Here is a 13,009-nt window from a genome sequence, read left to right on the forward strand (position 1 = left end):
CTTTCATAACAACATTAGCCAATTCATAAGGGTAGAACCCTTATGACCCAAACATCTCCCAAAAGACTTCACCTCCCAACACTGTTACATTGAGGATTAAGTTTCCAACCCATGAACTTTGGGGGACACATTGAGACTATAGCAAATAATAATAACCAAGTAATAATAAATCTGGGGAAAGTTTATAAACAAGACATAATTAAACCACTAGTCAACAATAATATATATGATAATAAATATGATGAGAGGGAATATATTGGAGCAATCTGTGGTTGCTATATTATTTAATTAAGATGTGATATTTTAATAGTAACCACTAAAAGAACAGAAAGAAATATATACTTCCAAATAGTGGAGGGAAGATGGGGGAGGGAGGAAGAGGGTAAGAAAAACCAATAAATCCAATAGAAAGCAAAAACAAAAAAAAAAAGAGAAAGAAAAAATAGCTTTAATAGAAATAACTTTAATATAAAATGTTAGAGTTATTAAATATAAAATAAGCACAATAATGGTAAACAGGACAAATTTCCCATTAATCAATATTGTCAGAGTGGATATTTTAAATATAACTATATGCTGTTTACAACAGAATCAACTAAAACACAACAACTTAGATAAGTCAGAAAAGGAGTAGAAAAAGGAGTAACCTGAATAGAATTGGTTCCATGATAAGATAAAATAGACTTTCAGGGAAAAATCATTACTGGGATAAAGAAGGTTTTTAGGCTCAACTATATAAAGTAATAAAGCCTCAAACTAAAAAAATATAACCTGATAGAAATTCAAGGAAAAATTTATAAAATCACAATCCTAGTGGGAGAGTTTAGTATACTTCTTTCAAAAACCGACAAATCAAGCAGATAAAAAAAAATCTAGTAATGACACAGTAGTTTTATAGCCACAGTTAATAAGTTTGCTCTAATAAGCAGATATAGAACCTATTCTTAGGAAAGGGAGGTTACATGTACTTTTCAAGCAAACATAATACATTTTCAAAAAACTGACCAGTTAATAAACCAAAATTAACTCTAAGTAAGTACCAAAGAATTGATATTCTGAAGACTATGTTACAACCAGTATGCAACAAAATTAGAACTCAGTAACTTAGTAATAACTCTATACTTTTAGGAATTTAAATGCACTATTTCAAAACTTGTGAATTGCAGCTAAACCGGTGCATAGAGGGCAATGGATGGCCTTAAATGTATACATTAGAAAACAAGCAAAACTGAGTATTAACTGACTAAATATGCACCTCAAAAAGATAGAAGAAATAAATAAAACAATACATCTGAGTACAGAAAAAAATAATGCCACTTATGTAAATTCAAAATCACAGAAACTATATGATACTGTTTTTGATATACACACAGACTAATGCTACAACAATCTTGAATACCAGTTACATCTGCAGAAGGAGAAGGAAATAGACTGTGGAGAGGCACAAAACAGAATTCAAATGTATTGTAACTTTTATTTTAAACTAAGGATCTGGATCAAATATCCAAAATTGTTGATATTTATTAAATCTGGGTGGAAAATATGTCTGTGTTTATTATTCTATGTTATTTTTTGATATTCGAAATATTTCTTAGTTAAATAAAAGGCAAAGAAAAATAAAGAACAACCTTAAGAAAAAGAAATAAGTGATTTTCTACTTTTGCAAGCTGTGTGTCTATCAGCCATAGACCCTTCATCTGCCAAAGAAGTAATAGTAACTTCTGCCTTCTAGACTCAGTAAGAATCACATTTGCAGCACTTAGCTCAGAAGCTGGAAGCACCTGTTCAAGTGTGCTAAACTGTCACTTTAGTTCAGCCTAAAGTCAGAAATGGTCTCTATTCATCATCACACCAATCTAAGAAGACCTGGATGAAATCTTGTTTGACCCTACTTAATGTAAGTCTTAAAGCAAGTGTATTCACTATCCATTCTATTTTTAAAAATCATGAAGCTTTACACATTTGCAATTAGTTAAATGTGTTGCTGTTATAAAATGCTGTAGGAGATTATTGACGTTTTTCCTTGTTACAACCATGATGAAGCTTGCCTTGTTTCCCTCTATCCCATATCACTGCTCCACCAAAGGGCTCCATTGAATTCCAAGCCAGCAAAATTTTCACCATCAGTAGCAGTACTGCCAATACAGTTTCATTCAACATGATGTGCCGTGTATTTTCCATCTTTGTGGCTCTGATAGGCATATGCTTTGCCTAGATTATGTTTGAACCATACAACCACCTTGCAAGCATGTTGGCATCTATTTTACTGATAAGGAACTAAGTCCCAGATAGGTTCAGTGACCTGCCAGGGCTAACACCACATGCTTTACAGAGCTGTTTTGAGGATTTAAAAAGATCATGGGAAGTAATTGGCACATAAGAGAGATTCGATAAATAGTTCAAAAATTCCTCTCCCAAATGTTTCATTTGTGACTAAAAATGACATTCCTATGGCTTCATCAAAAATTATTCAACTATACAAAATGAATTCACACTTCTTTCTTTCAGAAAAAGAGTAATTCCAATATGAAGCACTTCATCAAATATTTCTTTGTTCTAACATGCTGTCCGAAATAAGTGTATATGGGGTGACTGAATGGGTCTATGGTCCATGGTGACAAGAACAGAAATACAGCCTTCAAAACACTTCCTGACATATCTTCTCACACTCATTAATCAAAGCAATAACTCAGTGGTTTCAACTTCATTTTAAATATATTCCTTTTAAAAGATGCCATTATTACAGAGAAAGGACAACAATCCAAGCATCAGTGGTCATCATCCTTGGTTTTCTATGCTCAAGGATCTTCTGAGAATGCCTGAAAATTGCAGGGTTTTAATTACATTAAAAAGCAGAAAGGTTTCTTGAGAATGTAGTCATCAGGATAAATTGTAAACAGTAGGCACTTAGATTTGATTCTTTGTTTTCTCTCCAAAGATGTGGTTTTTCCAGACTCAGTATAGCTGGGATCTCCCCACTCTGTTTTGTTTTGTTTTTTCTCCTGTGTCTCTATTCTATTTATCATAGTATTATAGAAGTTAAAAGAAGAGCCAACCTAATATCTTTATTTTAGAAGCAAGTCCTATCATGCCAATCCCATGCTTAAAATCTTCAATGGCTCCTGCTGTCTATAGCATCAACTCTGAATCTTAGCTTTGCATTCAATGCCCTTTATAAACTGACCCTCACCTTCCACTTAACTAATTTCCACCACCTGTTACTCATCAATTGCTCTAGATTTACAAAAACATTCTCAACTCCTCAAACTATGGACTTCTATGAGCTCTAATTTTGTTCTTGCTTCCCCCATGTCCTACCTTTCCAAGGGTTACTTCAAATGTCTATGTCCATGTGAAGCCACTGTTGCCTGACTGTGAGCTCCTTAATGCAATGGACTGTGTCCTGCTCATTTAATTTGTCATTCATGAAGTGGGTGCTCAAAGTTTATTATTGAAAGAGGACATCTTCTTGTGAGTCAAGTTGTACTATACAATGATGATACTGTTTCAACGAGGTACCCTGGATTTTGCAGATAGCCCTTCCCTGGATGTGTATGTATTGCATTCTTAAGTAGAAATCCCCTGGGACACTAAGTATAATAATAATAATAATATTATTATTATTATTATTATTGTTATTATTATTAAGTTTTTCCATGGTCCCCCTTCTCCAGTATAAATAATACCAATTTCTCAAACTTCCTGTATCACTACATTTCTTCATTTTTTAAAAAGCATACTGGCCACATCAAAGCATAAGTGGGAGAAGAAGCTGAGGAGGCTATAGAAAAAAGGGGGCCCATGAGACTTCCTCTCACGGTCTTTGTCTGTCACCCTCCAGACTTTCTAGCACAGGAAGGAATTGATCATGGTGCTGTATGCCACTGGTCCTGGGTTGTATCTATTTTTACACAGAAGTGGTATATTCTAACTAAATGATAAATGAATAACAGCAATATTCATGCAGGCCAAGGCTCTCACATGACTATGGAATCTCCTACATCACATCCAAACTAAAAAATAGACCATATTCTAAAGTGACTCATTTTTAACAAATCTTAACTTATCTTACAGATGTATTTTATAGATCCATTTACATACATTTTGTCTTTTTATACATGCCAGTAGAAGTCTCTATGTAAGTAAACTAAACGAGATATAAGAATGCTAAGTGTGTTAATGAAACTTATAAATGTGTTCAAAACTCATGAAAAGTACTCATCAATTCCCAGTCAAAAAAAATACACACACACACACACACACACACACACATACACACACACACACCCCTATGGCGGATATATACATAGATTTATATCTGCCATAGGTATTATGGAAAAGCCAGACATGACATAACTTGCCACTAGAGGAAATAAGATATCTGAAGAAAAAAATGAGATCAACCTCTAAAAAAATGAGAAAGAGTCACAAACATCCCATGACCATAAACCTACCCTTAGAAGTAACAAAAAAAAAAGGAAAGGAGCAACCAAATTCTTAAAGTCTCCAATCCTTCTGTTGTTTCAGGTATTTTCCTCACTATGTGCAATAATAAACATCAGGACCAAAATTCTTCAGGAAAAAAATAGAAACAAACAACTATCTGCATAATAAATTTAAATTAATAACAGTGAAATTTAATGTTGGGGGAAATATCTTTTTTAAGACTTAAAAACAAGTTAATTTCTAGGACAGCTTCACAAGCAGATATATTATTCTCTAAAGATATTGGGGAATCAGTGATCTTAACAGGACACTTTCCCACGGCCACTTGTCGCCTTTCCTGTGTTCATGGAATAACTATGCAGAAAGAGCATCCAACATGGGAATAGGGAGAGCTCATGGAATGTTTTCAGATAAAAGGTTCTTCTAGAAAAGAAAAATGCTACCGAATTCAGATTCATTTGGCGCCATAGAAAAACATGGTAGAAAGAGCCCTTAGCATATTTTAAATATTTCCTGTAATATTATATTCACTTTAAATAAAATAGACTCAGATAATGTGGATATGTGGATAAGAAAGTAGTTGTTGGACAGAGTCTGTGCTTAGGTAAATATAAATGCTCTTCGAGGAGAAGGACAAGAATAACCTTTGCCATGACAACTGAGGAACCATCACATGGTTCTATTTTGTCAATATTCTGGCAACCACAGGCTCCCTTGGAAAGGTAGTCTAAAATGAAAACTCAAAGCTCTAACTTCACAGAAAATGATAAAGTTGAAAGAATTTGAGGATGGATGATAGTTTATTTTTCAAGGTCTTTCATACTTAGTGCCAAAAGTTCATCTGATTGAATATTCTTGAACTTTTCTTCAGTTCTGCCACCAACAAAAAAACCCCAGGGAGGTGTATCCCCAAGCACACTATACCCATGGAGCATTCTACCAAGAAATATTTTTGAAAAATGAAATTACCTAGAGGGATTTTCCTAAGCTTATTTGGCCATGGGATACTTTTTTCTTTCTTTCTATATAACATTTCTTGATATCCTGGGGATGAGTGTTCCTAGAAACAGACTGGGAATGCTGTAAAACAGCATTATAAAGTACTTAACGGTATCGGGCATAGAGTCAGGCTGCTTGGATTTAAATGTTTTATATAATAGCTGAGTGACATTGGGTAGAGTTCTTAGCTTTTCTCTGTTTCGATTTCTTCTTCTATAAAATGGATAGAACAAGAGTGATCTACTGCTTGGGGTTATTTCCAGAAGAAAAGAGAACATATACACAGTAGAGTAGTGAGCACAATGCCTATAACATAGTAGTATTCAGTCAGTGTACTTTTATCCAGTCATAGTATTTTTGTTATACACTGAGTATAGCTAAAGCTAGGGGGCAGGGGAGGCAGTGCTTTCTAAATGAGATCTCCTTTCTAGGTCTGGGTTAGTCCCAAACTGGTTTCAGGGCTCCAGATTTCTCTAGGCTCCTGCTTTGATTGGAAGCTCTTCAAATCCTTCCCTCAGTTACTCTGGATTGGATTTCCTGGGTCTTCCTAAGGCAGACTTCACCAGGGCCTTGGAGAAGGAAACTCTCTTCTCAGATGGGTCCCCACTTCTAAGAGAGAACCCACTGCACTGGAAAAGCTCTAGATATAGGGCAACTTGTATCAAAGTCCTGGCATGCATTTGGCTGTGTCCACTGGTGTACTCCAGGGCAGGAAGGCTTGGTGACTCCTGCACTACTCTTTCTACTTCCTATATCTGCCTCCTTCCTATTTCTTCCTTTCTTTTTGGGGAGAAGGAGGGTAGTTGAAGGGGCTTTTGAGGGCAACTTCTTGATTACTACAGTAACACACATTACACAAAAATCTAATGTTATGTAAGTATATCAGGTAAAAAGTAACATCTCCTGTAATTCCATAATGCCTCCCTCCCCCAACTCTCCCAAGACTGTTATTGTCAATAATGTTCTCCTTATCTTTAATGATTGCAGTTTTATACTCTGCTGGGAATTCTTCATTCTGCCCCCTTTGCTTTAAGAATTTCTATTTATCTTTATTTTTAAAAAGAGCTCAAATATCACCTTAAAAAAGTTGCCCTGACCCAGCCAAGTCATGCCGCATCCTCTCTTCACCAGATGCCCAAAGTAATTTGTACATACCACATTTAGGGAACTTACAAAAATTTCATGGCAATTTTTGAATTAAATGTCTCTCCTACTTCCAGGACTTCAAGGCCATGTCTCCTTACTCTTCAGCACAAGGCATCTGGTACATGCACATGCAGTAATGAACAATAAATACTTGTTGAGTAAATGAATGAATGAACATCCAAATAAACTATTTTTCTAAGAGATAGACTTTCAAGCTCTATAGTAATCACAATCAGGAGGCTCATATTTAAATTTTTCTAGAAAAATGTTTCTTCTATATCCCACATTTCAACCACCAGGTAATATGCTTAATTCTCATTTATTTCATTTCTTTCCTGAAAACTCAAAACTCTAACTTCACAGAAAATGATATAGTTGAAAGAATTTGAGGATGGATGATAGTTTATTTTTCAAGTGCCAAATGGACATTGTGAAGCACAGCATCTTTGGTCATAGGCTTTGTCCACTGACACCAGAACATTCTAGGAAATGACATTTTAAATAAACAGTTTCAAGTCCAGTAAACCACAAACACAAAAAAGTATTCAACAATACTTCAAAGCAAATAGCCTTCTGTTGACAGTTACTCAGGAATGACTAATTATATTTACAGAGCTCTTCTGTTAGATTAACTGAATATAATATAAGCTGATGGTTTGGGCAAAAGAGTGAATCTATAAGAGTGGTGAAAGCAGAGGACAAGGGGGAAGATACCAGAAGAATGAGTCTTAGAAAAATATTTCCAAATATCACAGAGCCCCACTGGACCAAAGCTTCAAGTTAACAATCCCCACTGAGGGACTCTGACATGCATACTCTATGACTTGTCATCCAAGGAACAGCATCCAAAAGGAATCTCACTTTTCTTGGAAAAAGAGATTGTTACAGCTTTCATATATTTCACCAATTAAGCAGTTTGAACACAATGTAATTAAGTAAAATAATTATAAAACCATTTATTGGCCTCAAACCCAAAGCCCAATTTTTTTTTTTGAGTTGGAGTCTCACTCCATCACCCAGGCTACAGTGCAGTGGCATGCTCATGGCTACCCCAACGTCAACCTACTGGACTCCGGAGATCCTTCTACCTCATCCTTACAAGTAGCCAGAATTACAAGCATGTGCTACCACACCCGGCTAATTTTTTTTTTTTTTTTTTTTGTAGAGACAAGGTCTCACCAAGTTGCCTGGGCTGGTCTCGAACTCATGGGCTCAGGCAATCCATTTGCCTCAGCATCCCAAAGTGCTGGGATTACAGGCTGAGTCAACAAGCCCGGCCAAAGCCCTATTTCTTATCAAGTATAATCAGCAAGTTTTATCCATAACTCACACATCACATGTTGGACCTAGTTCTTCACATTAAAATAACAGTCAATCTACAATCAACTTTAAAATTAAAGAGTAAGATTCAATGGGAATAATCACAGAAAATGAGGTGCTGAATGGATACTGTGCATTCTATCTAAGCAAGATATGAAAGCAGGAAATGACTAGGATAAATTTGAGACTCCTATAAATTTAGGATGAAAATGAAAAAAAGTGAAGGGTCTCCATCACACAAGGGATGGTGACTTAAATAGTAAAAGGAAAGTATTTTAGGGTTATCATAGCAGGTATCCCTAAAGTTACATTAATATAACTAACATATTAATTTAGGAGGCAAAGTAATCACTAACGAAGGTGGAGGTAAAAAAAAAAAATCACCCTCTCTTAAATAAAAATACAGTAGTGTCAGAGTCATGCTTATTAAGTTATAAAAGATAACATTCATTGAGAACTTGGGTTGAGTCAGACTCTGTTCTAAGTAAATTATATGAGTACTTTCTTTAATTTTCAAAGCAACTTTATGAGATAGAAACTATTATCATCCCTATTTCACAGATGAGAAAACTGAGGCACAAAGAGGCAAAGTCACAAGGTCATACAGTTAGAAAGCTGCAGAACTAAGATTTGAACACAGGCATCTGACTCCAGGGTCCTGTTTTTTGACAGAATACCATGACACCTCATAACACATACTCAAAAGAAATATTACTCTTTATTTTAAAGTTTTGCTAATATCTTTACATGAGTTTTTAGAAATGTTTTAGAGATTTAAGTCCTGAATTTAAGGGACTGATCACTAGCCATCAAAAGCAACTAAAGTCAAGGTACTTTCAGAGCTGGAAAAAGATACTCAATTCACCTTTGCATGGTGTTTGGCATTTATCCATGCAACTAAATTCACTTCAATTAACTGTGGTTTAGGGTCCCATGCTGAGTATCAAAGAAATGAGATTCAAAGCTTAAAGAATTTCATTTAGTGCATTTGACACTTAGTGGATCATTTTTTAACACCCTATTCCTCTATAAGTTAGTTTAAGTAGCAATGAAACAATAATAGTAATGGTCAGAAAAGAAAAAAAAAATTGTATTGAAACTCCATCCAATTAATGCAGTCAAAAATTTAAAAGTTATAAAACACTATAATATAAAATAAAAAATGAATAAAAGCTAAAATACTCAATAGTTTTTATATCTGCCTAAGAGTTTTAATTTGAATGTTTTGTTAAAAAAAAGACACAATTTTTATTCTAACCTAGAGCAAATAAAATACTCTAAAAGCTTACAGTTGAAAAAGATAAGGAAAATGAAGTCCAGAGAGTTCAAATGACTTGTGCAGGGCCAAAAAAGCAGACTATACACTGAATAACCTAAAATCCAATTCAGATGGACCTGGTTTCTCCTGTTTCTCCACAACCCTCCTTCCAATCAAGCTGATGGAACACAATGAAATAAAATTAACTCCCAAGCTAAACATCTGTGCTTTATGAAGAGGAAAAATGTTTGACTTCTGCTTGCTTTACTCTAGAACCCACTTCATTCTGGAATGATGTGAGAAAGAGAAAATAGAGATAGCCATGAATATTGTTCAGGGAAGGGGAGAAGGAGAGAATTCACACAGAGACTTCCAGATCTGTGTTTTTCAGTTTTATTTGCTGGATAATTTCTTTCTGCAAACCTTGCCCCATTTTAAAAGTGAATGTTGAAACTCAGTCTATATTGATAACTATGTGTGTAGGTCCCAACTCTATTCTAAGGGTCTTAAGGACAAGCTTTAAACCTCTCTCCGTGCCTGGCTTTTTGGCTTTTACAAAAGGTATAGTAGTTGCTCAGGAATCTTTTCTTCATGTATGGTAATGATGGTAAAAGTGTAAGTATATACACTGTAAGATTTACAATTAATATGCTTTCTTTTTAAAAAAATGATCCTGTATTCAGGTTACCTAGAGTTTTTTTAATGAGTTTATTTTAGTGAGTCTCAAACTGGGGCAATTGTTTCCCCCGGAACCCCAGAGGCATTTGGTGATATCTGGAGACATTTTTAGTCATCAAAACTAAGGAAGCAGAAGCCAGGGATGCCAGGGATGCTATGAAACAGCCTATCGTGTATGGGACAGACCCTGAAAATAAGAATTATCTGTTCCAAAATGATGTTAGTAGTGCCAAGATTGAGAAACACTGGAAGAAGAAAGAAGAAAAAAGAAAGAAGGAAGAAGGAAGAAGGAAGAAGAAGGAGAAGGAGAAGGAGAAGGAGAAGGAGAAGGAGAAGGAGAAGAAGAAGAAGAAGAAGAAGAAGAAGAGGAGGAGGAGGAGGAGGAAGAGGAAGAAGAAGAGGTAGAAGAAGAAGGAGGAGAAGAAAACCATGACTACCCTTTCACCTCTCCATTTTTAAAACACAAGTCAGATATAAATCAAAATGGTACAACAAAGATTTGCCTCAAACGAGACAATTTCAGCAATCTACTGTTAAGAAGATAAACACTTATTTAATGGGCCAATTTATAGGATTAGAGGGGTTTACTAAAAGCAGGAGGGAACACATGAATTTAAAGATATGTTCTTAAATAAGCAATGGAATACTCTGATTTTTAGTGCATCTGAAAATGAGGTTATTCCACAGTTGTGATATAAGAGTTTCTGCTGATGAGACATTTTAAAACCACCTCTGATCTGATTCAGACAGGAAACTCTTATGTCAGACTATTTATTATTTGTTTTTAAAAATTTTTTTATTTTAAAGACATGGGGTACAATTCGGGGTTAGGTATACAAATGGCCATTGTACAGTTAAAGTTTGAGCCTCACTTTGGTCTCCATGTCACCTGGTTGGAGCCCAGGTACCCTTATTGATGAAGTGTGCCTCCCCACTCCCGGCAGTTTTCCACTACTGCCAATCTCTTTCTTATAGTATTATGATAATTGTTCAGGGTCTGCTTATGAGTGAGAACTTGGATGGATTTAGAGTCTGTAATACTCAGTGATCTATCACAGAAACAAATAACTATTTCATTATTTCTAACCATACTCACAAACTACCATTTTGACCATCACACAAAGAGGAAATGTAAGTTTTTGTTTGCAAATTCAGTCATCAAAATAAACTGCTTTCAGTATCAGCCCTTCCTTTTTATGCCTGTCCATCTTTCCCATGTCTAGGTTACCTGGAAGGTCCATCTTTTCGGTTTGGATTCCTCATTGTGACTATAGGAAGCGTTCTTTCAGTCCTAGGCCATGCTCTTTGATTTCTATCATGGAAAGATGACTGGTCTTTCTCCATTATCCTAACAGCCTAAACAAGTCTTAAGAAGAATAAGGAAAAGGAAGTAGGAGGTGCTGCTGATTTTTTTTTGCTCATGTTTGCTAATATTTTCCTTGAGTAGTCTTTAGCTGATGTGGTTGCATTTGCTTCAGTTTTATTTGTTTGTTCACTTTCCCCAGTGGCTGATAATAATATTTGCTACTTTGGAAGTCTGAAGTGTATCTGAATAAAAGTTTCTTTCTTTAAGAAAATAAGGTATTCTTTTCTGGGAATCAACTGACCTCAGAAGGGTCTTTGAACACACCATAGTAACTAATCTGTTAAGTATTTTGTGTATTGAGTTAAACATGTCACTACTGAGATCCTCGCACATTGGTTAACAATTTTCTCAATATTTACCAAGATCTTTAATAAGTGAGAGTGCTTCCCATGATATAAAGGCTCCACCACCATCGTCCATGGCACCCTGCCCAACATCCCAGCTGTCCAGATGTCCACTGACCAGTACAACCTAGAACAAATAATAAAAAGAGAAAAAAAAAAACTAAGCAAAACTGACATCAAAGAGGAAGCATTCATAGGCATTCCAAATACAAAAATGAAACATATATTATCTTTTCTATTTTTACATCATAAAAGATATGTGCCATTGCTAGTGAAAAACTTGTTATTGAGGTGTTAGATAAAGGGCCTAAGCCCATCCTGGTAGTAACAAAAATCCTCATTTTGTACCTTTTTTTATTAATATAATTGAGTACTAATGAAATTGGTTTATTGTCAGATGCTTGATACATTTATTCTGTGGCTTAAAAAGCAAATGACATAAAAATGGAGCTCAAAACTTCAACCATATTCTCAGTTGTCCCCAATTCTAGAAGACACATAATAAACATGTGTTAAATTGAATTAAAATTTTTAAAAATGACAAGATATTTTTTTAAAGTGATTATTTTGTGCATTGTAGACTGATGTTGAATAAATCAATAGCTGGATTTAAAAACTAAATCTAATTAAACATAAGAACTTTTCAGAGAGATTTCAATTTGCATTAGTGTTAAATAAATCTAGAGATAAAAAAATAAATCTAGAGATTATATTATACATTTTAAATCATCAGAGGCTTAAATTTTTCGTCAAGAAGGATTGGTAATTCTCTCTAAGAAAATATAAACAAATATTTCACCGAAACTAAATTTTGTGAACAAATTTCAAGTTAAAAACCAAGTAAAATGCTACTGAGTCAATAGAATATCAATATGAAAAAAGTATCTTGATCCTTAAATTATACAATATACAAATATCAAGTCATATGGATGACAGATCTAAATAAAGATTTTAGAAAAAAGCACAGAACAGATCTGCCAACTTGGAGTAGGCAAAGATTTATTAAGCTGTATACAAAAAGCATAAGCCACAAAAGAAAACATAACAAATTGGACCTTTTCAAATCAGGAACATCTGGTTATTAAAAGATCTCATCAAGAAAGTGAAGTGAAAAGGCAACACATACACACACACACACATAAACACACACACACACACACACGAGAGAGAGAGAGAGAGAACAATAAAGAATTCATATCCAGATTATATTAAAAAATCCTATGAAACAGTAACAAAAAGATTCAACTGATAAGAAAATGAGCAAAAGACTTGCAAAGGCAATTAACAGAAAAAGATACAAATTACCAATAACCATACAGAAAGGTGCTTTGGTCCATCATCATCAAGGAAATATAAATAAAACCACATTCAATACACATTCACAAGAATGGCTAAGATGAAAAAGAGAATGCCAAATATTGGTGAGAAGGTGGAGCAACTGGAACTCTTGTA

At 34.7% G+C, this 13,009-nt stretch overlaps 1 protein-coding gene across 1 annotated transcript in view; it reads right to left on the reverse strand.

Annotated features, from left to right (window-relative positions):
- Positions 1–13,009, reverse strand: part of CPQ (carboxypeptidase Q) — a 300,673-nt gene that overhangs the window by 68,360 nt on the left and 219,304 nt on the right. The window contains exon 5 of the mRNA XM_008064423.2: positions 11,573–11,684. Within this exon, the coding sequence (XP_008062614.1) occupies positions 11,573–11,684 (112 nt within the window). The remainder of the gene's footprint in view (positions 1–11,572; positions 11,685–13,009) is intronic.

Source organism: Carlito syrichta, unplaced genomic scaffold, assembly GCF_000164805.1.
Source record: "Carlito syrichta isolate Samal-C Ts95f unplaced genomic scaffold, Tarsius_syrichta-2.0.1 Scaffold307333, whole genome shotgun sequence".
NCBI classification, from domain to species: Eukaryota; Metazoa; Chordata; class Mammalia; order Primates; family Tarsiidae; genus Carlito; species Carlito syrichta.